The following is a 26,824-nucleotide window of genomic DNA, read 5'->3' as shown; positions in this document are numbered from 1 at the left end:
CTCGCTCCGGCCGCTGCGCCGCCGTCGACCTCGGGGCCCGGGGCAGAGGAGGGCTCGGGGGCCGGGGCGTGGCCGGCTCCACCGCGCCAGGCCGCGGCCGTCCTCGCGCCGCACGCGGCGCGGCCGCTCACCCGCGCCGACCCCGCCGGCGCAGGGGAGGGGGAAGGAGGGCGGCCGCTGCGCGCGTAGGGGGAGGGACCGCGCGCGCGAGGAGTGGGTGGGCGCGGCGAGAAGGAAGGGGGCGGCGGCGAGCTCGACGCCGGCGAGGCTTGAGAAAAAGGAGGAGGGAGGGAGGGAGGGAGAGAGAGTGGGGATGGAGGGTGGGAGGGAGGGCGTGCCGGCGTATGGATGGGGCGGCGGGGCGGCGGGGAGAGACTGAATGAGAGAGAGAGGGGTGGGGCAGTAAAAAATAAAAAAGAGACTGACATGTGGGGCCTGAATTTTGGTAGTTAGTATAAAAAATATATATAGAGTAAGAACGAGTGCGGAGAAATTGGATGTAAAGGAGAAAATATCGTTGATCATAACAAAATATCGCTGATTGGGAGCCGCGATTCCCCCTGTTTGATTTGGACTCGCTTTGCTCCGATATATTTTAACGTGGCCACAGCGCCCCGTGGTTGCCGCTGCGTCAGGTCAGACTCAGAGCGGGCGAGCGGGCGGCTTTGTGCCTTTGTCGCGTCGCGGAAACGAGCTTTCGACGGGAGCCGCCGCCCCGCCAGCGGCAGGTCTTGGTGCCTGCGTCGTCGGCGTCGTCGTCTCGTCTGCTTGGGGGTTGGGGCTTGCGGGCGACGTCTCCCGCCTTTCCCTTTCCCGTGCGCGGTAGGAACGCACTCATTCCCCGGTCGCCTTCCCCGGTCGCGCGGCCACGCGTACGGCCCTCCGGTTGGTCCACACTTTTTCTCCGGCCGCCGAACCGAGCCCGGCCGGTTGCGTCGAGCGATTAGGATCGTGTTCCTTTTGTTTCGTGGATGAGGGGGGAGAGGACGGTGAGCGGCAGCTCGCGGCCGCGGGCGAATTCTAAGGTGTTCTTTCGCGCTTGGTTCCATGGATTCACGTGTGCTGCTCTTGCTTGTCTGGTGATTCAGGAGGAGGAGGGGGAGCCGATTGGCGCGCGCTGATCGGCGGATGGGGCGTCGGATTGGAGCTGCGGAGCTCGGCGGATTCCGAGCCCCTCGGGAGGGGGATCGAATGCCAGGAGCTCCAGTTTCAGCTCCAGACTGTGTTCTTGTCGCCTCGCCTGCCTCAGCTAAGCTCTGACTTTGCTCAGTCCTTGTTGCAAGTTGCTGTTTGCTCTCCCGTATCCTGCCTGTTCCGGGCGTCCGTCTGACTTGAGACTGCGAGGAGATGGACGACGAGGACTACTCGTGGGTGCGGCGCACAAGATTCTCGCAGTCCATCGTCAGGTCCAGCTCCGGCAGGGAGCAGTTCAGTCGCGACGCCGAACTGAAGCTCAACGGATTGGGCACGGGGCGCAGGCTTCATCGCCAGGATCTGCAGCACCTGGCGAAGGGATCCGTGCTCTCGAGCTCGGCAAGGCTGCCGATTCCCAAAGCCAAATCGGCAGGTGCTCAGTCGGAACGGAAGCTGAAGCATGCGTCTTCAGAAGGCCAATTGAACCGAGACAGGAGCAGTGATCGTTCGTCGCGGCAAGCATCGCCGAAGCAGGATCGGATCAAGGGGGTCGACCTGAGCTTGGACATTCCACAGCGGCATGCGGTTCGGCCATCCGACGATGAGAGCCCAAACGCGCTGGATTTCTCCTTCCACTCGGATGAGCAGAGCCAGACGCTTCAGAGAGTGTGCTCCAGCCCTGCTCCTTTCTACTCGCGGGATGCAGCACCGCCAGCTGATGATTTCAGAGCGCGAAGTGCATCTATGAAGGGCGCCGGAGAGGTGTCGAAGCCGACGCCAAAGCCGAAGCGCAGGGCAAAATCCCCCATCCCCAAGCGCGCCATCTCTGAAGTGTTCAAGGAGGCCAAGGCTGCCACCAAGCGATTCTCCAGCCCGCAACGGCAGAGGAAGCCCACGTCTCCAAGGTCACCTGAAGACAGCCCTCCGTTCGGCTTCGCTTCGCTGAGAACACCGAGCAAGCTGAAGATTAATAGGAGGACCTCCTCATGGCCGAGGAGGAACTCTGATGATGGACCGGCAAAGGTTGCTGCATCGGATATCCTTGAGAGATGGACAGTTGACCGCTCGCAGTTACTCATCGGCCACAGATTTGCATCCGGGGCGTATAGCCGATTGTTCCATGGGATCTACAAGGAGCAACCTGTTGCTGTGAAGTTTATCAGGCAGCCTGATGATGGTGAGGATGACGAGTTGTCTGCTCGGCTTGAGAAGCAGTTCACTGCAGAGGTTACCATTCTGGCAAGGCTCCAACATCGAAATGTCATCAAGGTAACTACATGAACTTTCTTGTAACATTTTGTTCTGGTGCTTACTGCTTACCCTTGCATCGCCTTGGCAGTGAATTAGTGCATGTTTCTTTTGCACATGCGGCCGTGACAATTGCTACATTATTTTGTGTAGATATTCTTTTCTGCCTATTCATGGATCGACAATCCAATATGCACATATATACTTTTTTTAGTAGAATATGCACATATATACTAGGACTTGCCCTTTTTTGCAGAAACATATGACTTGCCCCAATTTTAGGGTTGTTGAGTAGTATGTGTTGCGCCTGAAATCATTAACAAGCATCAGCATTCATTGCAGAGTTTTCGCACATTTTTAGGACCGCAATCGTGCGAGCCATAACTAATTTTTGTTCTATACAAGCATGGTTTTTTCCCCTGTTGTGTTGACCCCTGAATTAGCTTCTTAATGAATTAATGCTTGCTTCTGTCGTAAATGTAATCACAATAATTGCTAAAATTTGTTGTGTACTTACGCTTTTCTACCTATTCATGGAACAATCCAATATAAATATATAAATAGATAGGACTTGCTGCCTATTTGGTTAAACCATAGTACTTGCCTATTTTATGGCTATTGAGTCAGTATGAAGCAAGTCTGAAATATTTAACAGGCACAACATGCATCACGATCAGCCACAACTATTTTCTGCTGCTTCTTTCTTTTTTCTACACACATGAATTTTTCTACCAAAATATCTGACGTTCTGCTCAAGAATAAGGAGCACGCTTAGCACAATGCAAGCATCTTCCCCTAGCCATAAAAGCATATAGAGGAATATTCTGGTCAATGCATTGATTTCAACTTGTTTGGCCAACTACTCCTATAATCAAGGTTAGCTTATCATATTTGTCAATCATATGTATTGGAGAGAATAATTGCCTTGTATTCCTCCAAACAATAGAAGGGTGGGATATATAGATCCTATACATGAGCCTTCTATACATGGGCTAACATATACATCAACACACCCCCCCTCGCCGCAGTCTAAACTACCGGCGCCGTGGTGTTCAAGACTGGACAACGAGAAAGCTAACACCCTCCGCAGTCTGAACTACCGGCGCAGCGGTGTTCAAGACTGGACAAAAAGAGAGTACAAATAGAGTACAAAGGGCAAATACCCCCCGCAGCCACAACTAGCCACCGGCTACGTTGAGGCTGGAGCGAAACTCTGAGAAGGTCGAGGAGGGCAATCCCTTGGTGAAGATGTCAGCAAACTGGGAGGTTGTCGGGACATGGAGTACCCGAACATCGCCGATGGCGACTCTGACGCGCACGAAGTGTAGGTCGATCTCCACATGCTTCGTCTGCTGATGTTGGATGGGGTTGGTGGAGAGATACACGGCGCTGACGTTGTCGCAGTAGACGAGCGTGCTCTTGGCGAGCGGGATGTGGAGCTCCGCCAAGAGCTGTCGTAGCCAGGACGCCTCCGCCACCCCGTTAGCGACAGCCCGGTACTCCGCCTCAGCACTGGAGCGGGAGACAACCGGCTGCCGCTTGGACGACCAGGAGACCAGGTTGCCGCTTAGGAAGACGGCGTAGCTGGAACTAGAGCGACGAGTGTCCGGGCAGCCAGCCCAGTCAGCGTCGGTGTAAACCACCAGCTCAGCAGATGACGAGCGGTGAAGCACCAGGCCGAGGTCCATAGTGCCACGAATGTAACGGAGGAGACGCTTCAGTGCAGTAAGGTGTGACTCCCGGGAATCATGCATATGGAGACAGACCTGCTGAACAGCGTAGGTGAGGTCCGGTCTGGTGAAGGTGAGGTACTGCAAAGCGCCAGCCAGACTCCGGTAGGCAGTAGGATCAGCCACCGGATCACCCATATCAGTAGACAGCTTCGCCTTAGTGTCGACAGGAGTGGAGGAGGGCTTGCAATCAGTTATCCCAGCCCGCTCCAGAATATCGTGTGCATACTGCCACTGGTGAAGGAGAAGACCAGACGGGCGAGGCTCAACAGTGACGCCCAAGAAGTGGTGGAGCTGACCCAGATCCTTCATAGCAAACTCCTGCTGCAGAGAGGAGATGACACTCTGAAGTAGCTGCTGACTGGAGGCTGTGAGCACAATGTCATCGACATAGAGCAGCAGATATGCAGTCTCACCCCCACGGCGGTAGATGAAGAGAGACGTGTCGGACTTGGCCTCGGTGAACCACAATGTCAGCAAGAACGTAGCGAACCGAGAGTACCAAGCCCGAGGAGTCTGCTTCAGACCATAGAGAGACTTGTTGAGCCGGCAGACCATATCCGGACGACTCGAGTCCACAAATCCCGCTGGCTGAGAGCGGTAGACAATCTCTGAGAGAGTGCCGTGAAGAAACGCATTCTTCACGTCCAGCTGGTGCACAGGCCAGGAGCGCGAGAGCGAAAGCGAGAGGACCGTGCGCACCGTAGCGGGCTTCACCACTGGGCTGAAGGTCTCATCATAGTTCACACCAGGTCGCTGAGTGAATCTCCGGAGAACCCAGCGAGCCTTGTACCGCTCCAGTGTGTCTTCATCCCGACGCTTATGCGTCCAGATCCACTTGCCGGTCACCACATTGCAATCAGACGGACGCGGCACGAGGTCCCACGTCTGGTTGGCAAGAAGAGCCGCTTTCTCCTCTTCCATTGCGCGATGCCAGTGAGGATCTGCCAAGGCGTCGCGGACAGAGAAGGGTACCAGAGAGACCCGCGGCTCTCCCTAGGTGGCGGAGAGAGTCGCGGCCTGAGACGCCATCCGCCGAGTCACCATGGGATGAATATGCCGAGGATCCCGATGGATGACTGGCGGGTGGTACACCTCCGGCTCGGCTCGAGAGGGAGCCGGAGGAGGCGGCGGCAGCGACGGCTCCAATGTAGGCATCGCAGGAGCCTCCAGAGCAGGAGGCGGCGCCGGTGTCGACGCCGAACGATGCCGGTACACCTGCACCGGCTGAGCGTGCCGCTGCGGCGCCGGTGTCGGCGCCGAGCGGGGCTGGTACACCTGCACCGGCTGAGCGGACCGCGCAGGGGCAGGGGAAGGCGCCGGGGCCGCGCGTGGGGCAGCGGGAGACACCGAGTCGGCGCGCGGCACGACCGGAGGTCCGGGGGCCGCGCGTGGGATCACCGGAAGCAGTGCCTGTGCGCCGAGAAAACCTGCAGGAAAAGAACAGACAGGTAACGGTGGCTGAACCACCGGGTCAGTCGGAAACAAAGACTCCCTCTTGGGGTCAGGAGAAGGTGTGGAGGAGGTGGAGTAGGGGAAATCCGACTCGTCAAAGACGACGTGTCGGGAAATCAGAATGCGGCGAGAGGTGAGGTCAAAACATTGGTACCCCTTATGGTCAGGGGAGTACCCGAGGAACACACGAGTCGAGCGGGGCCAGCTTGTGAGAAGCGGTGGCGGAGGTGTTAGGGTAACACGCACACCCGAAGACCCGAAGGTGGTCATAGCGAGGATGGGTACCGAAGAGAGCGTGGTGTGGAGTGGGAGCTGGAGAAGCAGTGGACGGAAAGCGGTTGAGCAGGTAGGTGGCGATGTGGAGGCTCTCAGCCCAGAAGCACGGGGGCAGAGAGGCCTGGATCAGAAGGGTGCGCACGACGTCATTCGTCGTGCGAATCATCCGCTCAGCCTTGCCGTTCTGAGGAGAGGTATACGGACAAGACATACGCAGCGGAACACTCCGAGAGAGGAAGAAGAAACGGGAGGTGGAGTTATCGAACTCCCGCCCGTTGTCACACTGGACGGCCTTAACAGTGAGGCCGAACTGAGTGGACACCCAGGCAAAGAAGTGGAGGAGGGTGGGGAAGGTCTCAGTCTTGGCGCACAAAGGGAAAGTCCAAGAATAATGAGAAAAATCATCAACAATGACCAGATAATATTTGTAGCCAGACATGCTGAGTACAGGAGATGTCCACAGGTCACAGTGAATAAGATCAAAAGCATGCGCAGCATGCGAAGAAGAAGAAGAAAACGAAGTCTAACATGACGACCTAACTGGCACGCATGACAGAGGTGCTCAACAGGAGCCATAGTATATGGAACATCGGTACTACGCCTGAGCTGAGCCAAAATATCGCGGCCGGGGTGTACAAGCCGGCGGTGCCAGGTGGTGGAAGAAGGCGTCACGGCAAAAGCAGTAGACGAAGAAGTCGAAGATGGAGCAGCAGAAGCAGGGAGCCGAAGAGTGTAAAGGGGCCCCGGGCTATCACATCTGAGGAGCGGATGCCGGGAAACCGAATCCTTCACAGTAAGACCAGAAGAGTCAAATTCGATAGAATAAGAGTTGTCAGCAGTAAACTGGCGAATGGAAAGAATGTTGTGAACCATTTGAGGAGTAACAAGAACATTAGGAAGACGAGGAGCAGAACCCACGGCGGTGACAGGAAGTCAAGACCCATCACCAGCCATGATAGAAGAAGGACAAGTGGGGTGTGGGGGTCGGACGGAAGAGAAGATACCGGCATCAGGAGTGGTGTGGAACGAGGCACCCGAGTCGGCGATCCACTCGGTGCTGACCGGCGGCGTCAGTCCCATGGTGCTGAAGGACTGCGCCAGAGCGGCCTGGTCCCACCCCCCAGGCCAGGTTGGCTGCTGGCTGGGCTGAGCGGGCGGGGTCCAGTACGGCGCGGAGAGGGGACCAGCACCGGTGAACATGGCCGCCGGCTGGAGCTGAGGACGAGGCCCCCCTCCCGGACCCGGGAACGGCCACATCGAGATGCGCCTTGACCATGGGTTGCTGAAGGATGGCCAGGGCGTACCTCCAGGGGCAGGAGCGGGAGTCGGAGCCTGAGCCGGAGGAGTCGGCTCGCCCCGACGGCCCCCACCGGTACCGGTACCCCCAGAAGCAGGGCCACCAGTGCCACCACCACCACCACGGCCCCCCCGCCGACGACGTCCACGCCCCCCCCCCCACATCCGGTCTGCCCGGCGGGAGCAGCACCACGGAGAGAGGTGGCAGGGGTGGCGGAGGAAGCCGGTGGAGCAGCGACGAGCGCGGTGGAGGTGGACGAGGGCGATCCGAGCGCGAGACCCCTAGTGATCTCCTCGAGGGCGAGGTCGTCCCGGACCTGCAGGAAGGAGGGAAAGGGCATCTGGCGGGCGATCCAGCTCTTCAGATGGTCGTAGGTGCTACTCAGGCCTCGCAGGACATTGAGCACCAAGACTCGATCGGACACCGGATCCCCGAGGTCGTGAAGAGCATCGACCATACCCTTCATCCGCCGGCAGTACTCACCAACGGAGAGATCCCCATGCACACGAAGGTGCGGAAGGTGGCGTCGAGCTGGAGGGCGCGGTACTCGGCGTGGCCGAGGAACTGCCCCTCGAGCGCCACCCAGGCCTGTCACGCGGTGCCTCTGTGGGTCCTGACGAGGTCCTGAAGATCTAGGGAGATGGTCCCGAAGATCCAGGACATGCGACGCTGTCGAGGCGCAGCCACGCCACGTCCTGCGCCTCGATCGGCGTGTCGAGGAGGACATGGTCGTCGAGGGCGTAGCGGCGGAGGGCGAGCATGACCTGGTCCCGCCAGCGTCCGTAGGAGGAGGACGTCAGGTCGAGGAGGACGGTGACCAGGGCCCTGATGTTCTGGACGCCGGCGGCCTGGAGGTAGAGCCGGGCGACCATGAGATCGGTTGGGTCGTACCGGACTCCAGATCCAGCGAGCGGGGCCTGGCGGGAGGAGGAGGCGCCGGGCTCGGGGACGTCGGGCTGGCCGGAGGAGACGCGGAGGAAGCGTTCCGCCTCGGCGACCCGGAGAGCGGAGGCGTCGGCCGCAGCGCGCTCGCGCTCCCAGGCGAGAGCAGCCACGCGGAGCCGCTCCTAGGCCGCCGAAGCCTCCGACTTGGCGGTGAGGAGGGCCGCGGCGAGGGTGGAGTTGACCTGCTGCCCGCGGAGGGCGGCGGCGGAGAGCGGCGCATCCGCGGGCGACATCCCGAGCCCGGTCCACGCTGGATCGGGCGCGGCGTCGGCGGCGGGCTGCTTGCCCGCGGCGACGGCGGCGCAGTGGGCAGTAGCTGCGGCGGGATCTGCGGCCGGCGGCATCCGTGGGAGCCGCAGGGCGCTGAGATCAGCGGCCGCACCCCCTGGAGTAGCACCCGCGGCCTGCAGCAGCTGCGCTGTGGCCTGCAGGACCGCCGGATCGGCGCCCACGGCCTGCAGCAGCTACGCTGCGGCCCGCAGGGCGGCCGGATCGGCGCCCGCGGCGGCGGCGGCGGCCAAGGGGCCCTGCACGGGCGGCTCCACGACGGGCAGCGGCACAGGCGGCTCCAGGACGGGCGTCTCCGCAGCGGCAGCACCCGCCCCGGCGTCCGGCGCAGGCGCGGTGGCAGCCAGCGCGATGGCCGGGGCGCGGCGGGCCAGAGGAGGCCAGGCGGCGGCGCCAGCAGGGACTACGGGCAGAGCAGAGCGCGGACCCGAAGCAGAGGAAGAAGAGGGCCCCGCGCCAGCTGCTGTAGCGGCGGCGACGGCAGCCCAGGTAGAGGAGGCGCGCGGCGCAGGAGCAGCACCGGCAGCAGAGGGACTCGCGCCGCGCCAAGGACCGGCGGCGGCTGCGTGAAGCAGAGCAGGCGGCGGCGGCCCCGCGCCGCGCCAAGGACCGGCGGCGGCGGCCTGAAGCAGAGCAAGCGGCGGCGGCCCAGATCTGGGCGCGCCCAGTGCAGAGGAGGGGGCGCCGGCCATGGCTGAAGCAGAGGAAGAGGAGGGAAGGGGAGGGAAGGAGGAGAGGGGCCATCTCGCCGGCAGCGGCGGCGGCAGCAAAGGGTGGAGAGGGAGAGGGAAACCTAGGCTATTGATACCATATTGGAGAGAATAATTGCCTTATATTCCTCCAAACCCTAGAAGGATGGGATATATAGATTCTATACATGGGCCTCTAGATGGGCCTCTATACATGGGCTAACATATACACCAACAATATGGCATACAGAGTTACAAATGTTTTGGTTTGCATGCATCATCAAAAATAATTTCAGAAAAAGGAACCCAAAACATTTTAATTGGTACATATCAGAATTATCTTACAAAGGCTAGGCCATCGGAAGAAGCAACATTTCAGCACATTACTTCTTCAGATGTCTTTGAACATACTAGTATTTTACAGCAAAAGCTATTTTCTGATTCATTCCCATTGTTTTGAATAGCTTGTAGGAGCATGCAATTGTCCACCGGTCTTCTGTGTCATCACCGAGTTCCTGTCTGGGGGTTCTTTGAGGGCTTTCTTACGCAAGTTGGAGCGTAAGACTCTTCCCATGGAGAAGGTCATTTCTATTGCCTTGGATATTGCTCGTGGCCTGGAATACATTCACCTGCAAGGAATTGTTCACCGTGATGTGAAACCCGAGAACATTCTATTTGATGGAGAATTCTGCGCTAAGGTCGTCGATTTTGGAGTGGCCTGTGAAGAAGCACACTGCAATTTGTTAGGGGATGATCCGGGTACTTATAGATGGATGGCACCAGAGATGTACAAGCACAAGCCATATGGCCGGAAGGTTGATGTTTATAGCTTTGGACTTGTCTTGTGGGAATTGGTCAGTGGCTCACTCCCTTATGAAGATATGACACCACTCCAAGCAGCTTTCGCAGTTGTCAGTAAGGTGTGTGCTCTTCTAACTCAAATTCCCTATACAGGTTTCATCAATTTTTTTCCATAAGTCAGGAGTTCTGCTATAAATAGTAAGAACAAAAATAGTCTCTTATTTAATACAATGAAATGCATTTCTTCTTTGTTCGGGGGAAAAGTGCTTAGAAATGACCAGTTTTTTTTTGGGGCTACTTTGGCTGGCTTTCATACCCGATATGTCTAGTGCACTTGTTCTGATGAACTGTTTGAAAATGAAAATGACAAGCATGAGTTCTCATTTCAGAACTTGAGACCGGCTATTCCTTCTAGCTGCCCGCCAGCAGTAAAATTCCTTATTGAGCAGTGTTGGTCCTGGCAACCAGAGAGGAGGCCTGAGTTTCGACAGATTGTTTCAATCCTTGAAAACCTCAAGACAGTTCTTGAAAGAAATGGAACGCTCGACAAAATCCCAAGCTTCATCTGCCAGCCCCAGGAATGGAACGATCAGAACAAGAAGAAGGTTTCCAGCTGGATCCAGAGGCTCTCATACACTCAACCTGATTTTTCCGGACCTCCACCCCCGAAGTTACTGTAATTATGCGTCTTCTTGTCAATTTTTAGTAGCGTGTTATCTGGTAGATAGCAACTCTGTAAATTTAATTTTTCTCCTTTTCTGTTGAGAGATCAGAAGTTTTTCAATGGTATATACTCGGACACAGTGCATACACATTTTTGAGGATCATAGTAAACACTTTTTTTGGCTACCTCAATAGGTGTTGTCCTGATGATATTTGAGAGCAATTTTTTAATGGGATACTTGAGAGCATATTGTAGAAAACTTAGCATGTTCGTGGGAGAAGATAAGCGATACTAAACCAACACTGAAGCCTTGTGAAAAGCCGGGCGTGTCTTTAATTAAATATCGGCTACTTTTGTTTTAGTTATCAGTCAGTTTTTTCATCCACCGGATGTGTAATCCACGTCGCTTTACGTCACCAGAAAAAATGCTTGATTTTTTTTTAAAAAAAGTTTTTCAATCGGAGTATGAGTGATTGGTTATAAATAGCTGAAAACAAGTCTCTTTAGCCGCTCCAAGAAAGACATGTCACATCTAAACAGACATCCACACTCTCTTGCGTTCATATGGTTAAAAGGGAAGTCCTAAAAGGAGACAGAGTGAAACTGACTCAACTGAACAAACACCCTGCCTAGCAAGAAACCAGCCCATGATACTTGGATGCCCATGACCAAATACCAATGATGCATGTATGACACAGCAAAATTCTACTAGAGTGCGGACTATTATGATAGCAATTTTGTTTTGTTTGGTTCACAATTGGGTCATGCTAAGGCCGGAGATGGAATGAATAGCGTGAGAAGACGTTAACATCCTTTGGGCTGGACGCCTGGACCGGGGAAAAATCCTGCCTCTTTTCAGGCTGAGAACTGGCAACAAGGACTGCCTTAAGCCCCCAGTCCGCTGCATTGTTGATGTATGTAAGAACGCGTTTGATTCGGACCTTGAGCCAAAAAAATGTAGAAATATGGTTAGATTGCAAAAACCTCTCAATTACGACTTATCTTCAGCTTCTTCAGGACTAGTAGTGGTATACACATTGGCATTCAGGGTCAAGCAGTCTGATATAGTGGATGTACACTGAAAACTCACAGGTAATGTGCCCCGGAATGAGAATAGAGTTTTCACTTTTCAGTCGTTGCTTGTCTCATGACCGCGCTACCACTCCTATCTACATCTACATCACCGTCTCCGATGACGGGGCAAGCTGACACAGCACACAGTAAGATATAGTACTCGTTTCCGCATCACGTGATCATCCATCGTCGTCGTCAGGGTGGGATCGGCAGCGATCATCACACGACCTCCAACGCGGTGCGGCCGCCGAAGTCGAGCGTGAGCATGGACGCCCTGAACCTGGGCGGCTTCTCGGGCGAGCCAACGGGCACCGCCGTCGCCGCCGCTCCCCCGGGCCCCGGCGCGGCCCGCTCCGGCGTGCCCAGCCACTTGGCCTCCATGTACCGTTGCTTCCTCCAGGGTGCCATGTGCATGCCGCTCTCGCGCGCGCACTGCCTGGCCGCGTCGCACATGACCCGGACCACGGCCCGCAGCCTCTCCGGCCGGCCCACGAACACCTCCGGCAGCGCGGCCACCAGCGCCCTGTACTCGGCGCCGCCCCGCGCCATCTCGAACTCGGCGCGGAAACCGGGCTCGATCACCACCCGCACCGCCTTGCCGCTCCTCGTCGGCACCACCACGTCCACGTAGCTGTGCTCCCCTGCTCAGTCACAGACAGATCGGCTCAGGCTCAGAAAAAAAAAACAAGCACGTATAGGTGAATCAATCATGGTTGGTGATGACTCATGTGACCATGTGCATCATCATGTGATGTGAGGTTTGCACGGTCTTGATCTTACACATTTCAGACAACGATTTCTTCTAGTGACCAGACAAGAAAGGAAAAAAGATGCAGATTGCAGAGTGATCGTTACCTGATGGGATTTCCGGGGTGCGACACCACCGGGTCCTGCAGATGGCGCTGTTGTACCCGGCGTCGCGCAGGCGCTCGGCCACGAACCGTAGCGCGCAGCCCCGGCAGGCTCCTCCTGCTCCCGCGGCCGCTCGGCTCGCGCAGGAGCAGACGCCGCCGGGCGTGGCGCGCATCTGCCTGACGGCCTCCTCCGCGTCCGCCTGGACCCGCCTCTCCGCGGAGCTCCTCTTGGCAAGCGCTTCCTACACGTCCGCATCAATCAACGCACGCGTTTGTCACCACTAGACACTACGGCGCGCACGAGTCCAGATGCAGCAAGAACGCACACATCAATTGGCTTGAACAAGAAGACATGATCTTTTTTTTTGGGGGGGAGGAACAAAAAAGACATGATCTTGTTCTTCATTAGTTAGATCGTAGATGATTGTGATTCTGCTAACAGCTACAGCTTGTCAGATAGGCAAAGCAGGTGTACCTCAAACTGTCAGGTTCATTCGGCAGCAGCAGCAGCCAAACACGAAAAAGACAGACACTAATTTGTTTCCGGGTCGCCGAGAAAGGGAAGTGACTTACATGCAAACGCGAGCGCTGCTCTTGGCAGAACGCGCTGCTCTCGGCGCCTCCGCTGCCGCCGCCGGACTCCTCATCGTCGCTGCCATCGCCGCCGCCGGCGGCCTCCTCCTCCGCCGCCCACCTCTCCCTCTCGGCCTCCTCGTAGAACCCCAGCACCATGTTGGACAGGCTCATCTCGTTGCCTGCGGCGGCGGCGGCCTCCGCGACAACCATTGCCGCCGAAGCTTCAATTTCCGCGAGATCAGGCTCCGTTGGGTCCTTGATCGCCACAAAGTTAGCCTCGCCGCTTCCTCTGTGGCCGCAGCCGGTTGCTTCCCGCCGGTTTTTATATCCGCGGATGTGGGGGACGTGGCGAGCCGGCAATGGCTGGCGCGGTAATTGTGGGTTCCGCGTGGAACGGATAGGGGCGATTTCGGGCAGAGACGGGGACAGCCCAGGTTGGTTGGAATGGGTCGGACAGCACGGATCCACGTCGGGTGATCGCCCTGATCGCCTGCGGACTGCTGGTTTGGTGGACGCGATGGGGGTGGGCGTGTCTATGACCAGCACAGGGACTCATGGAGTCCACAGGTTGTACTAGGCTTGTAGCGATGTTATTTACTCGGAAAACATGCCAAGAGCTTTGTGCGTTAGCTGCATCATCAGCAAAAAAAAAAAAAACTTAGCGGGCCATCCCCTAGAACAAAAATGAGAAAAAAAATGGGTTATCGTTTTCCTTTCAGAAGAGAAAATACTGAAGAATTAACGTGCCTATTCGTGACGGATTGTCACCGCTGTCGGTGCTACTGGAGTTCACTGGAATATTTGAACTTGTGAACCGCTGCCAACGTACTAGTACTACACTATGGCGATGGCAACTCGTCGTCTTTGGATGACCAGCTAGCCCCCGCAACCACCGCAGCACGTGCGACAGAATCCCCCCGGATCCGTCGCCCACGTCCACCCCCCGCGTCCCACGGCCGGCCTCAATCATCTCGCCGGCGGCGGGCCCCGCGCGCACGCTGTCCGTGCTAGCCGGCCGACCTGCCCGACCCGGCCACGCGACGCTGCGGCCGAGCGCTCCAGAAGACGCGACGCCGGGCACGCCGCCGCGGCGCCACGGCAGAGCGGAGAGCGGACGAGTCCGGACGCTTCCACGGCGTTCCCTCTACCCCCGCGCACCGGTCGTCGGGCCCTATTGTGCCGTGCGGCGCGGCCAAAGAAGGAAGACGGGCTCGGCGTCTCCGGGGTGTCGGGCCGGCGCCGTTGCTTGCGGGAGACATCACGCGCGCGGCTACAGTCCCGGGTGGGCGCACGCAGCAGCAGCCGGCCGGCAGACACGTACACCACTACACCGTACCCTCCAACGGGATACGCGGCCACCGAAAAACGGATCGAGTGACTCATCGCCGAGACGGCACATGCCTGGCTGGCTTTGCCTGTAGCTCAGCTCTGGTGGCTGGCTCCCGGTAGGGTTGAAAACGGACGAAAATATTCTCATTTCGACTTGTTTCGTTTTCTATTTTTGTCCGTCTGTTTCTGTATTTGTGAGATTCCGTTTTCGTATTTACAGAAGTAGAAATGAGGTTTCTCCGTCCGTTTCCGAGGAATCCCGTTTTTACATGGAATTGACCCGTATTTATTCTGTTTTTCATCCCGTTTTTAATCTACATAAGATATGTCTAAAAATTGATATGTTCAAAAACATACCAATCACTAAGTATGCATGTTAACATGTTAACATATGGCATACTAGTGAATATTAGACCAATAACTTCGTACGTGTATATTATTTTGTGACTTTGTTAATGTATACTCGAGAATATTTGATCGCGTTATTCTTTCCGACTCAACGTCCGTATTGGTTCGTTTCCGTACTTCCGCGTAACCCGATCCAGTTTCCGTACCTGTATTTTTCAAACCTGATCCCGTTTCCGCCAAAAAATATAGAAACGGAAGTAGAAATGAGATTTTTCCCCCGTTTCTACTTCCAAAACCACGGGGGCCGGATCCATCTCCGTTTCCTCTTGCACGTTTCTCACGTAGGAGTCCGGTGGTGCTTTGCTTTCGCGGGTGGCACGGACTTGCACGGGTTGGTCGCGTATGGACGCATGGAACTGAGATCCGGATTGCTGATTTGTTCTATTGGCTGGCTCGTGGATACTGTTCGATTCGTACGCGTTGTCTCCAACCCACGCTAGTCGGGAAAGCTAGCGTGGGACGACTGTTCTGAAGTGCCGTCCTTCAATCCTTCATTGTTTCTTTATTTATTTCTTTACTTTTTTATGACACATCCTGGCACCTTTCTGTACGAAGCGAAGGATGCGTGGCGGGCCGTGAAACGACACAGTCTGAGCCCACCGTGGTGGCCGGAGAATGGGCTGTCATCCTGGCATGGGCTGACATCGCAACCAAGAACACCCCGGTGTCACGCAGCCCACGCAACCGCGGCAGCAAATCTGTCTCCATGACATTTGAATCCTACAAAGGTGCAGCACACTCTTCCCTGCTAGAGCATATACAAACCAGGCAACATTTGCTTTGTTACCGAACTGGGGGGACGCCTGCCTAAAAGTTTTGACAAGTTGTCTCCGAAAATGAGCCAGAGCCCAGAGGGACAAGCAAAGGGAGCTCAAAACTGCTGGATTTTGTATAAGAAGGCATTTTTTTGCGGGTATTTTTTTTCTTGAGGGCATTTTTTGCGGGTATTCTATAAGAAGACTTCCGCTCGAGTGAGAAACAAATCAAGCGGCACACTGGCTGTGTCGGATGCCTGCACCTGCACGCATGCGCACCTGACGTTGTCACGTAGTAGCCCATCACTTTGTGCTCGTCAATTTTTGTAGGTTGCTGCATCATTGCCACGATTTGGAAAGTTCAGCTTTCTTCAGAAATAGAAAGCCTACCGGTTGATGATTGCTTGTGTTCCAACTTTCACGTCACAGCACAGGTCAGTGTGCAGATACTACATGTATCGGAATGATATAGGAATCATGAATGAACAAGGAAAAAGGATGCATTTATTTTACCTGCAAAAAGAGGGATAAAATTGTCTGCCCGAGATTTCAACGCAACGGTTGAAATGAATTGAATGGTTTTTAAATTCCTGTCCGCATCAGTTTTTTATCTGTAAAATTCTAATGAAATTAATGCATCCGATATTTCCATCAGGAACTGACAATTTCTGAATTTTCAAATTTTTTCAGAGGTACTAAGAGTGCAGGAAGAAGATTCAGAAATTACAATATACTCCCTCCATATTTAAAAAAAAGTTGTTCTGGATAACATTTGGGTCAAACAAATATAAATCATGAATAATTTTTAAGTTGTTGAGTTTCAAAAAACAATAGATTTATCTTAAAAAATATTTTTATAAAAAATATAAATATATCATTTTTCAATAAATATTTTTTATAGAAATCAAAATTAAGTTTTGGAGATCGTGTCGCTGTCCAAAATAATTTTTTCGGGTATCAAGGAAATTACCCTCACTGAATATTCCTATTTATCCAGAAACCAAATTTCGGACCAACCCAACATTTTCACCCACCGTGAGTCTGCGACGCTGTCCATGAGACCATGCCGGCCCGCCCGATGATCACGACTCATCACGAGCCGGATTCAGTCAAGAGTTGCCGCGAGGGGTATATGTGGAAGTTGGAAAAATTCGGGGAGCGCCCGTGCATCCCAGCACCGTCAGCTGGATCCGCTCCTGCGGTGGCGGCATGAGCGGCGGGGCGTCGCTGGGGCTCAGGCCGTCGGGGAGCTATGGATCGCTGCCGCAGCAGCCGCAGCAGCAGCTAGGCGGCTGCCATTCCTCGCCATCGCCCGCGCCGTCGGTGTCCCCGCCGCTCGCCGCGCGGAAGCCCGCCAAGATGTCGCTCGGCGGGGCGGGCGGCGGCGGCCCGCGCGTGTTCGCACGGATCTGCATGCTCGCCGGCCGCCGCCAGCGGATGCTGCTCCTTCTCCTCGTCGCCGTCGCGGTGGCCTTCTGCTTCCTCTTCTCATCACTTGTCAGTAAAGGTGGTGGTTGGCTCGCCTCGTGCTCCACTTCTAATCCGTGAGGCTGTTTCAGTCACTAGATCAGACATCGTGAAAATGTACTGTTATTTTCTTCTGTCATGCGATTGTGTAGTCTACTCAGTAAGTTCAGAGGTATGATGCAATGCAACTTGAAAGTAATATTATTCTAACATCCACATTAATTTTTCTTTGTACCTTATATGGATTGCAAGTTTATTTAGACATGGGCTTTAGGATGTTAGCGAGTGTTAATGCACATTCTTTATTCCCCATCAACTTTGACCCTAGCTGACTGATATATGATGCAACTGGGATTATAATATTATACTCTAGAAATCCAGGTTACTCCGATCAGTGTCAATGTTTATGTAATAGTTGAGCTGGGCGATTAGCACTGTGAGATTAAACAATAATATTGGGAGTGCGATCTGAATGTTTGAGTTCTTTGGTTATGACTACGGATCAGCCAATTTTCTAGAACTGAAGTAGACACGTGTTGGGAAATATTGTGTTTGATCTAGCTCATGTGCCTTAGTCATCTCTAAAGTTTATACCTGATGATGCTGCTGTCAAAGTGCGCCTTTGCGGTGCCAGCTTTGTCGATGGGTTCATCTTACTAGAATTGTTTGTTACAAATCATTTGGTCAACTGCATGGGTGCGTTTGTGCCTGATGCTTTCCTATTTCAATATGCATCTCATTTGACTTCTGTTGACCATTTGTCAGTTTGACACTTAACAATTTATTAGAATACTTTGGTCCATTTTGTCGAGCATTCAATCTGCATTCTTTTTTATTGTTAGACTTTACAATACCAAAAAGTTGGTTTGTTTCTCCAGAGTCTTATTTAGGACTTAAGATCTTATCCCCCTCCTGGAGCAGTGGGGAGCTAAAGGTTTCCAAATTTGTTATCAAGGTCCTACCATCTGTCAGACCCGGGCAAATTATTCTATGTGATGCCAAGTTAACATTTGACAAACTTTAGAGGAGGGATTTCTAAATGTACATTGTGGTAACTCATATATGCACACTTTCTTCTTGTTTTTGCCTCCAGTTTTGATTAGCCAATTCCATCACTAACTCACCATTATAATTTATTGAGAAAATAAGGAAAGAGTTTCATTGCTATTTATTTGTTGTAATGTAATGTTTTCCTAGCATTATGTCAAGCAACTATTATTGAGCTTGTAGCCTCAGTTAAAAACACGTTCTCACATGCATCTGTCCATGCTGGTGATTCTACTTTGTATATATTGTGCAACTATAATTGTATAGCATGACCTCATCTTTCATGCCCAATGCTGTGTGCTATATATTATTATTTTGAATAATAACTGGACTGAACAAATCTGTTGTAAAAAATTCTGCGCTAAAGTAAGATGTAACCTTTAGCTGTAAGTATTTGTTTTTTCTTGTCTTCTTTTTTCACCATCGTATGTGTGTTGCACTGTTGCAATATACTGAACTGCAAAATTTTCTGTTTGCCTTGTTTAGATGAAGACACATCACCTGGTGTTGAGACGATGCTTGTATTTTCTGATCATGTCCGGAGCTTTGTGAACCCTGTTTGGACATCATCGGGCAGACCAGTAGCCCAGAGAGATTCACTGACTGCGAATGGTCTGAGTACAGGATCACAGATGGAAAGACAGTCTGATAGTAGTCAAAAACAAGTTGAGGGTCTCATATGGAGCTTTCCGCCAGCTGTTGTTCTGAATCACCATCCTTGTGAAAATTTCTCTTTGTCTCCTCCACCTATTGATAGAAAACGTACTGGACCAAGACGTAAGTTTATATTCCTTACAATTCCAATTCAACGCTGCATTAGTTCTCAATCTAAACTGATGTATTTTAAACTTGTATAGCCTGTCCAGTTTGTTATTTGCCTGTTGAGCAAGCACTGGCACTGAGACCAGCTCAGCCATCCGCATCACCTGTCCTTCAAAGATTAAATTATATGTCCGAAGAGAATTTGGTTTCCAAAGATTCAAATGGTGGTTCTTTGTTTGGAGGTTATCCATCCCTGGAGGAACGAGATAAGTCTTACGACATAAAAGATTTGATGACAGTACATTGTGGGTGTGTCCATACATCTCATATGCTTTAATGTTCATGTGATGATTGTATACAATGACCATTGTCGTTTTCTTTTGTAGCTAACCTACTGTTTATCATCAGATTTGTAAGAGGGAAGATACCTGGTCTTAATACTGGGTTTGACGTAGATGAAGCTGATCGTTCTGAGATGCAGCAGTGCCAGAGGACTGTTGTTGCCTCTGCTATTTTTGGTAACTACTACTATGTACTCCAGTTATTTTTACCAACCTTTTTGCGCACTTGCTTACATGTATTTTCTCAGGAAACTATGATATACTGCAACAACCAGAAAACATCAGTGAATCTTCAAAGGATACTGTTTGCTTCTTTATGTTTCTGGATGAAGAAACCGAAGCTGCACTAAAGAACTCCACTACTATTGACCATACCAAAAGAATTGGGCTGTGGCGTGTAGTTGTTGTCCGCAACCTACCATATTCAGATGCAAGGCGCAATGGAAAGGTAGTACAGTTGGCGATTTTAATTTTCCCCCGTCAAACCTGTGTTGTACACAACGTACCATTTTGTTTTTAGTTTCTTTCCATGAAGCGAATATGGAAGACTGTGGATTCCATATATTATAATTGTTATCCCATTCTCAATGTTCTCCTGACTTGAAATTTTAATTTGAATTAGCATCAACTATTTTATTGGGTTTGTTTTGATCACTTATGGTCCCCGTGATCTTTTCCTTGTACAGGTTCCAAAATTACTACTTCATCGGCTTTTTCCTAATGTGCGATATTCAATTTGGATTGATGGGAAACTTAAGCTAGTGAGGGATCCTTATCAGGTATTAGAAAGGTAAATATTTCAACTGCACTATTTACTTTTCACATAGCTCAGGGAACATTTGGATATGGTATTAGAAAGTTCTCTAGTTGCTGTGTTCGAAAAAAAAAGTTCTCTAGTTGCTAGTGCCACTAATGCTCCGTTTGTTTGCCCATATGTTACAGATTCTTGTGGAGGAAGAATGTTAGCTTTGCTATTTCCAGGCATTACAGACGCTTTGATGTCTATGAGGAAGCTGAGGCCAACAAGGCTGGTGGAAAATATGATAATGCTTCCATTGATTACCAGATAGAGTTCTATAAAAGAGAGGGTTTAACCCATTATTCATCAGCTAAACTTCCTATAACGAGTGGTAATTGCTTCTCCCCCCTGATTCCTTACCTATTAGTATTATGTCTGCCTGATATCTGTATACTCTGATTAACAGATGTCCCTGAGGGCTGTGTGATAATTAGGGAACACATCCCCATAACAAACCTGTTTACATGCCTTTGGTTCAACGAAGTTGACCGCTTCACCTCCAGAGATCAGCTAAGCTTCAGCACGGTTAGGGATAAAATAAGGTCGCGAGTTAATTGGACTGCAGACATGTTCCTGGATTGTGAAAGGCGTGATTTTGTTGTTCAGGTATCTTCAGTTCCTTTTTGTTTGGTTTGTTGCCACTGTTTTTCTGTACACTGTTTTGCTGTGATATAAATATATCGATGGATCATATAACTTGGATTTTTTCTTTAGGGATAAATGAAATAGGGAAACAACACATTCTTTCTGATCAGAAAGCCTAGCGTTCCATTTTGCTCACTACCGATCACTATTTTTTACACCACTCTTACTTTACAGTCATACCACCGAGAACTGTTGGAACAGCGGCAGGCTACCTTAAGAAGTCGGCCTCCACTGCGGCCACCTATGGTGCAGATACAGCCAAGAAAGATGCTTCCAGACAATGCATCAAAGGAACCTGGGAAGGCTTCATCAGCCAAGAAGTTACCAGGGAAGCGTACACGTGATAAGAAATCAAGCTCGAAACGAAGTCATCGAACTAAAGTAGTTGGTGGGAAGGAGGCAATTCAACTGTAAATCTCCTGGCAGTTTTGCTCCTATACAATTGTGGATCCGACGAACAGCATTCCAACATGTTTTACGATTTAACTTGTATCCACGCTCCCCTCCCAAAGGCTCGAAAATTTTGTCATGAAGTGTTGATAGAGGACTGAAATTCTTTGTTGTAAATAAACATTTTTTTAGATCAGAGATGGATGCAACTAGCAGCTGATTCAGCTCAATTCATCCTGGAGGTAGTCTTGGGGCTGGTTTCAAATAGTAAATGTATTCCTGATGATCGGTATCATTTTTCAAGTGGCTAATTTTAGTTCACAGATCAAAGGTGAATTGAACAGCAAAGCATGTTTTTACTAGGGATTATGTTAAGCCTCGATTCTGGGGTGAGGTGTGATGTGAGAAAAGCTACACTACACATATCGGTATCATTCGCTCGTTGAACAAGTGTTTGTCTGTTGCAATTGCATTGTAAGAGCCAACTCTAATTTGAGCTCCTGGGTCCCTGTCAGGTGTCAGCTCAATTTACACATAGGCATTGCAGAGTGATCTTCATCAGAACCAGAACAATTCTAGCTTGTTTACACATAGGCATTGCAGAGTGATCTTCATCAGAACCAGAACAATTCTAGTTTGCCGGGCCGTTCTTGATCCTTCTTGTAACACCCCAGGTGTTAATCATCCGTAATTAAGACTAACTTCAGCCATTAGCTTTAAATATTCATGATTAAATCACTAGAGTCAAATTTTTCTGTCAAATGTTGGTTGGTTCGGGACGGACCGGTCCGACCGGTCTGAGCAACAGGTCAGACCGGTTGGGCGTATTCCAATCCGTCCTTATCTTCCCCTGATATTTATTTTATTCCCACTCAACTCTCTTCTTCCCCGTTGAGCCAGAGCTCGAGCAGAGCAGGCCGCCCCCGCCCCTCTCTTCGATCTCCTCCCTCTGGTCGCCTTGCTTCGATCTCTTGCGCATAGAAGTTCCCCACCACCTCCTCCACCTTCTCCAACCTCCAGCCTAGCCTCTTCTCAGCCGAATCGGCGAGAATCGAAGCTCCAAGCCTCCATGGACAGTAGCTCCGCCCCTCATCGTCGATCCGCCTCTCCGGTCGTCCTCCGCCCAAACAAGTCCCTAAAATGGGTTCGTGGTGAACTCCTCATCCTCCCCGACCCCTTTCTTCGTGGATTCCGGCGCCGAGCCGCCCGGGACGCCGCCGGCCATGGCTCTGCGCCATGGCTCGACTAGGACCGGTCTGACCGGTTATAATAACCGGTCTGACCGGTGGAGCCCTTTAATTCATTTAACGAAAACTTGCAGATCGCATAACAATTCAAGGAAAAATCCTAAAAATGCAAAACTAGTTTTGTTAGATTGGTTACGTCTGTATCTACAAGGGAAAAATGTTGTTCTTGCGAAATGTCCTTTTACCCATATTAGAGCTTAAGTGGTGTTTAGACTCGTTTAACTAGTTTCGGCAAATCTAGTAGTCCAAAATTTTTGAAACCGAGGCAGTGGCTTAGTTTAGGTATGGATAGCCCACTATAAAAGTTTCTGGCCTAGAAAACATAGTTGGAGGTGTTAGTGGGTTCTTCAGGTGTTAGTATATTTAGAAGTTAAGGAGTAGTTTACGATCAAGAAAAATCATGTTAAATTAAATTAGGAAGTTGTACCAGTGTTCTGTAACTTAACTGGGGTTTAGTTCGGTAGGACCGGTCTGACCGGTCGAATGGACCGGTCTGACCGGTAGTGTGGCCAGGACAGGTAGGACCGGTCTGACCGGTCGTAGATACCGGTCTGACCGGTCGGGGTTCGGACAGTCCGGCCATTTGTCCGGATACTCTGGGACTTTTTCCGGATACTCTAGGGTTAGTAGGTCCAGATACTCCGGGTATCTGTTCGGATACCCCGGATCTTTGGTCTCAAGTCCGAGCGGTAAATGTAAAATTAGGTTTATTAGCTTTATTTCTCCATGCTAAATGTTTACTATATACTTTTAGTTGTGCTAAATAAAGTGATTTTTGTAGTTTATAATGCATAGTTGGAGTTAGGAGAATGCTAAAAATATAAAATCAGTTGGGTTAACTTTGTGTAGACTCATGTAAGGTTTAATTAACCTCCGTCGATGTAGTGTTTATAGTTAGGCAATATCGACCTTGTGCTTGTATTGCTTTACTTTTTACTGTATTATTCATGCATTCATGCATATGCATCGTTGTACCTCATTTAGGTACGCTAGGGGCACACGTGTGGACGGGAAGCACGCGGTGTGGAGTTGACCCATAAGACGGTGTTTGGTGGATATCTCCAGAAGATGGAAGGACTGCTGAAGCAACCGAAGACCCGGTCCAATGGTCGGAAGGGCCCAAGGCCGGAAATAATATTAGCACTGACTTAGTGTTACCCTCAGACAAGCCCCGGTGCACATCCTACTATTTTAAATTATATCACCCATATATGTCTCTATAATTGTGCATTAGGTTTAGGAATTGTTTGAAACTTTAGCTGCATGATCCCTAGGTTTTCCTAGGCCTTATACTAGTATGAATAGGTCGTTAGCACTGCTATGCTTAATAGGGCTCGATAGAAGTCGAGTGATAATTCTGTCCCTCGCGAGATATAGGGTGTTTTTATATTACAATATATGAATTATTATATTCAAGATGGAAGTTATGGGATGGGAGACCGGATGGGGGAAGGTGTAGCCCCATCTGTGTTGATTAAGGACCGTTCCGTTGTCGGCTGTGCTGATCGGGGATTGAATTGTACTAGCCGCATGCCGGGAGTAGGAGGTAGTCGAAACCGGTAAGCCGAGTACTGCTTTACTTCGAAAGTACAGGAACCCGCACCCAACTCCTGGGGCGAGTCGAGTAGTCGCGGAGAATTGGGATGCATATGTTTACTTTTGGTGGTCTCACGTTGAGCTCGGCTGACCATATGTAGTTGGGCTGGTTCCTGTAATTCGAGGCGGGGAGGGGAAAGGTTGGTGCGTGGGGTCTGACGGGGTTTTTGCGTGCCGTGTTGGTTAGGTCCACATTGCAAGGTTAAATCGGATCGATTCGCCGTGTCTCGTGGTTATGGGAGCCTTGATCTCTTGGTCACATCGTAGAAAGGAAATGGAATATAATGAGATGAGATGCAATGAGGGCTGCTGTTATTTAATTAATGTATTGCTCACCTTGATTGTTGTAGAATTGCAAAAATCCTAGATTATTAGTGGATCTATCGATATAAATGGGAGATAAAATTTGGAAAGAAGGACTCACTTCTAGTGCTTTTCTGCAAAACCAACTACTAGCCAGAAAGCCTTGCATGTCTAGATATGTGGGCTAAGTTATACCCACTGGTCGGGTAAGTCTTGCTGAGTATTAGTTGCTCAGGGTTTGTTGTTTACCCTATTTCAGGTATAGGAGCTAACTAGGTTTCACATCGGTGGGCTCGATGTGGCGCCTTGTCTTCACGTCTCGGTAGTCCTTAACTTATTTAGTTTGTTTCATTTCTCTAGTAAAAATGCTCTGTAAGTTAGATTCTTCTCCGCTGCTATCTTTTCTTTTGTAAATTTTAAAATTAAAGTGGTTTTGTAAAAGCCTTGATATTATTTACTATTTTTGTAAGTTTTTATCATGCTGGTACCTTCTGTGCTCGCCTTCGTGCGAGACTTCTGGTGTGTTTCGATCGGCCTGTGGGTTGGAAACAGCCTGTCAAGTTACACTTAATTAAGCTAATGCGCCAGCCGATGGCGGTTACGCTTAATTAAGCGTTTTAACTCGGCGAGTCTGTCACAGCTGGTATCAGAGCTGAAATGCACCAGGGGTACCAGCAATATTATTTTGGTGTTTTCAAAAACTAAAAATAAATTTCAGAAATCTACGTTCCTTTGCACCAGGGGGTACCAGCAATTTAGTGTCTAATCACGTCGTAATTAGGCTCATTAGATTCGTCTCGCGATTTATAGTCCATTTGTGTAATACGATTTATTTTTTGACTATATTTAGTACACAATGCAAGTGATTTACAAAAATTTTGCATTTTGCATTTTTGGATTTAAACAAGACCTTAGAGTAAATTGCAGCCATTATACAATAACTTGGCAGGTGAGTGTAAATTGGTCCAACAACTTGTAAAGTGCTCAATTTAGTACAATAACTTGATAGCTAGGTGCGGATTGATCCAACAACTTAAAAAATGTTTAATTTAGTGCAATAACTTGGTAAATTGGTACATTCATAGTCCAAATATTACACAATAATATATTTGCCAACGTCAAGTCATAATAAAAAGTATATTCACGTCGGAACGTATTATTGGACCGTAGATTTTTGTGTTGCAATAGACACCAATAATTTTATTCTTAGAATAAATTGTTTTATTAAAAATAATATATTATTTAACCACCATTTCAACAGCAACATATTAAACAAAGTAGATGAACATCAATAATTTTTAAATTTAATAAATGGAAATTATTGATGGTGATCCGGAAGTTCCTTTTCAACTATGTACAATTTCTATTAGTTCAAATGCAAATAAATTTTAGAATTACACCATTAGCATCACTCAAACACTGAAGTCGATAAGAGAGACCCTGAAACCTTAGGTTTTTTCTGCGCTTCTGCTCATGTATTCAACAATGCTCATGTTTGTTTCTGTTTATTTAGCTCATTTTTCCTTTCTAACGAATATATGAGGCTTTAAAAATATATGTTCCATGCTCCTAAAAGGTACCAATAGTTTGTATCAACGTATTGGTTTTTTTAGTTTAACAGTGCATATAATCAAACATATCGGAAATAGCGAGGATGATTTTTTTAATATTGAATATCAAATTAAATAGTTTTAATTAAATCACTATAAAAATAATTAATGTAAAGACATAACATTAATTTATAAATAGTGAGAGTTTTTATTTTGGCCAAATACATTGCCACGCAGGCGCAACACAAAAATAAATGGTCAAATAATACTTAATAATTCGTCCTAACATGAATATACTCTTTATTGAGACTCTGCGTTAGTTACATTGCTGTGTAATATTTGTACTGTGAATGCACCTATTTGCCAAGTTATTGCATTAAGTTGGGAATTTTATAAGTTGTTGGACCGATCTGCACCCATCTGTCAAGTTATTGCACTAAATTGAGCATTTTACAAGTTGTTGGACCAATTTGCACCCACCTGATAAATTATTGTATGGTGAGTGCAATTTACTCTTATATAACTACCATAGTAGCATAGCAGGAAGTTGAGTTCATAGGCCGTCGCCTGTCGGATGATGCCGCAATTGCAACGTTACGTTTCCATCGGATTAGTTTTTTTAAAAAAAATAAACATTCCGATCGGACACACCATGTTTCAAGCGGTTAATTTTAGTTTACAAATCAAAGCTAAATGGAACAATGTTTACAAAATGATTTCATGAAACTTAGTGTTGCTCCTTGGGGGGAAAATATTATAGTTTGTTTTTTCTATTTTCTTTCGTAGTTTTTTTCCCTTCTATTTTTTTCCCAACTCTAATTTGAGCTACTGGGTCCTGTCAGGTGGTAAATGGGCTAAGAAAGTTAATTAGCCGTTTTGGTTGGGGTTAGCAGTAGAATGGATTAGTTTGGCCTGATCTGACCTACTAGCAGATTAGCAGCTACGAGAGTGATAAGTCGTAGCTCCCATCAACGAATTGGTTCTGTTTTGGTTTTTGTCGTAGACATATTGATTTAATTTGGTTTTTGACATGAGCAGATTGGTTTGGTGGGGTTTGATTGCTGAGCACGATTATAATTGGTTCAATGGAGTTTTGGTCTGGATTTGGAATCATTAGCACCTTTATTTATATGGGAACCCAATTCTTTATTCGC

The 26,824-nt window shown here is 49.9% G+C and overlaps 3 protein-coding genes across 6 annotated transcripts; 2 read left to right on the top strand and 1 right to left on the bottom strand.

The window, feature by feature from the left end:
- Positions 1 to 782: 782 nt before the first annotated feature.
- Positions 783 to 10,718, top strand: LOC120664902 (serine/threonine/tyrosine-protein kinase HT1-like). The gene is made up of 4 exons (XM_039944287.1): positions 783 to 989; positions 1,089 to 2,403; positions 9,527 to 9,982; positions 10,253 to 10,718. The coding sequence occupies exons 2-4, from the start codon at positions 1,348 to 1,350 to the stop codon at positions 10,541 to 10,543; spliced, it is 1,803 nt and encodes a 600-aa protein (XP_039800221.1). The 5' UTR covers positions 783 to 989; positions 1,089 to 1,347; the 3' UTR covers positions 10,544 to 10,718.
- Positions 10,719 to 11,496: 778 nt separating this feature from the next.
- LOC120664901 lies at positions 11,497 to 13,340 on the bottom strand. Its single transcript, XM_039944286.1, has 3 exons — positions 13,029 to 13,340; positions 12,457 to 12,697; positions 11,497 to 12,242 (listed from the first exon to the last, which is right to left on the bottom strand). The coding sequence occupies exons 1-3, from the start codon at positions 13,239 to 13,241 to the stop codon at positions 11,821 to 11,823; spliced, it is 876 nt and encodes a 291-aa protein (XP_039800220.1). The 5' UTR covers positions 13,242 to 13,340; the 3' UTR covers positions 11,497 to 11,820.
- A 3,277-nt stretch (positions 13,341 to 16,617) lies between these two features.
- On the top strand, positions 16,618 to 21,336 carry LOC120664898 (probable hexosyltransferase MUCI70). 4 transcript variants are annotated; one of them, XM_039944282.1, is made up of 9 exons: positions 16,618 to 17,030; positions 18,524 to 18,814; positions 18,895 to 19,108; positions 19,208 to 19,317; positions 19,389 to 19,588; positions 19,827 to 19,930; positions 20,083 to 20,270; positions 20,346 to 20,545; positions 20,759 to 21,336. In XM_039944282.1, exons 1-9 carry the CDS (start codon positions 16,733 to 16,735, stop codon positions 20,996 to 20,998), a joined length of 1,845 nt encoding a protein of 614 aa, XP_039800216.1. In that variant the 5' UTR covers positions 16,618 to 16,732; the 3' UTR covers positions 20,999 to 21,336. The 4 variants fall into 4 exon arrangements, with proteins under 4 accessions (XP_039800216.1, XP_039800215.1, XP_039800218.1 ...); XM_039944281.1 differs by having other exon boundaries at positions 16,668 to 17,030; positions 18,895 to 19,104; positions 19,186 to 19,317; XM_039944284.1 differs by lacking the exon at positions 16,618 to 17,030 and adding an exon at positions 17,086 to 18,031 and having other exon boundaries at positions 18,895 to 19,104; positions 19,186 to 19,317.
- Positions 21,337 to 26,824: the final 5,488 nt, after the last annotated feature.

This window comes from Panicum virgatum, chromosome 3N (genome assembly GCF_016808335.1).
Source record: "Panicum virgatum strain AP13 chromosome 3N, P.virgatum_v5, whole genome shotgun sequence".
Lineage (NCBI taxonomy): Eukaryota > Viridiplantae > Streptophyta > Magnoliopsida > Poales > Poaceae > Panicum > Panicum virgatum.
The sequence above is the reverse complement of the archived record's forward strand: the minus strand, read 5'-3'. Positions and strand labels throughout refer to the sequence as shown.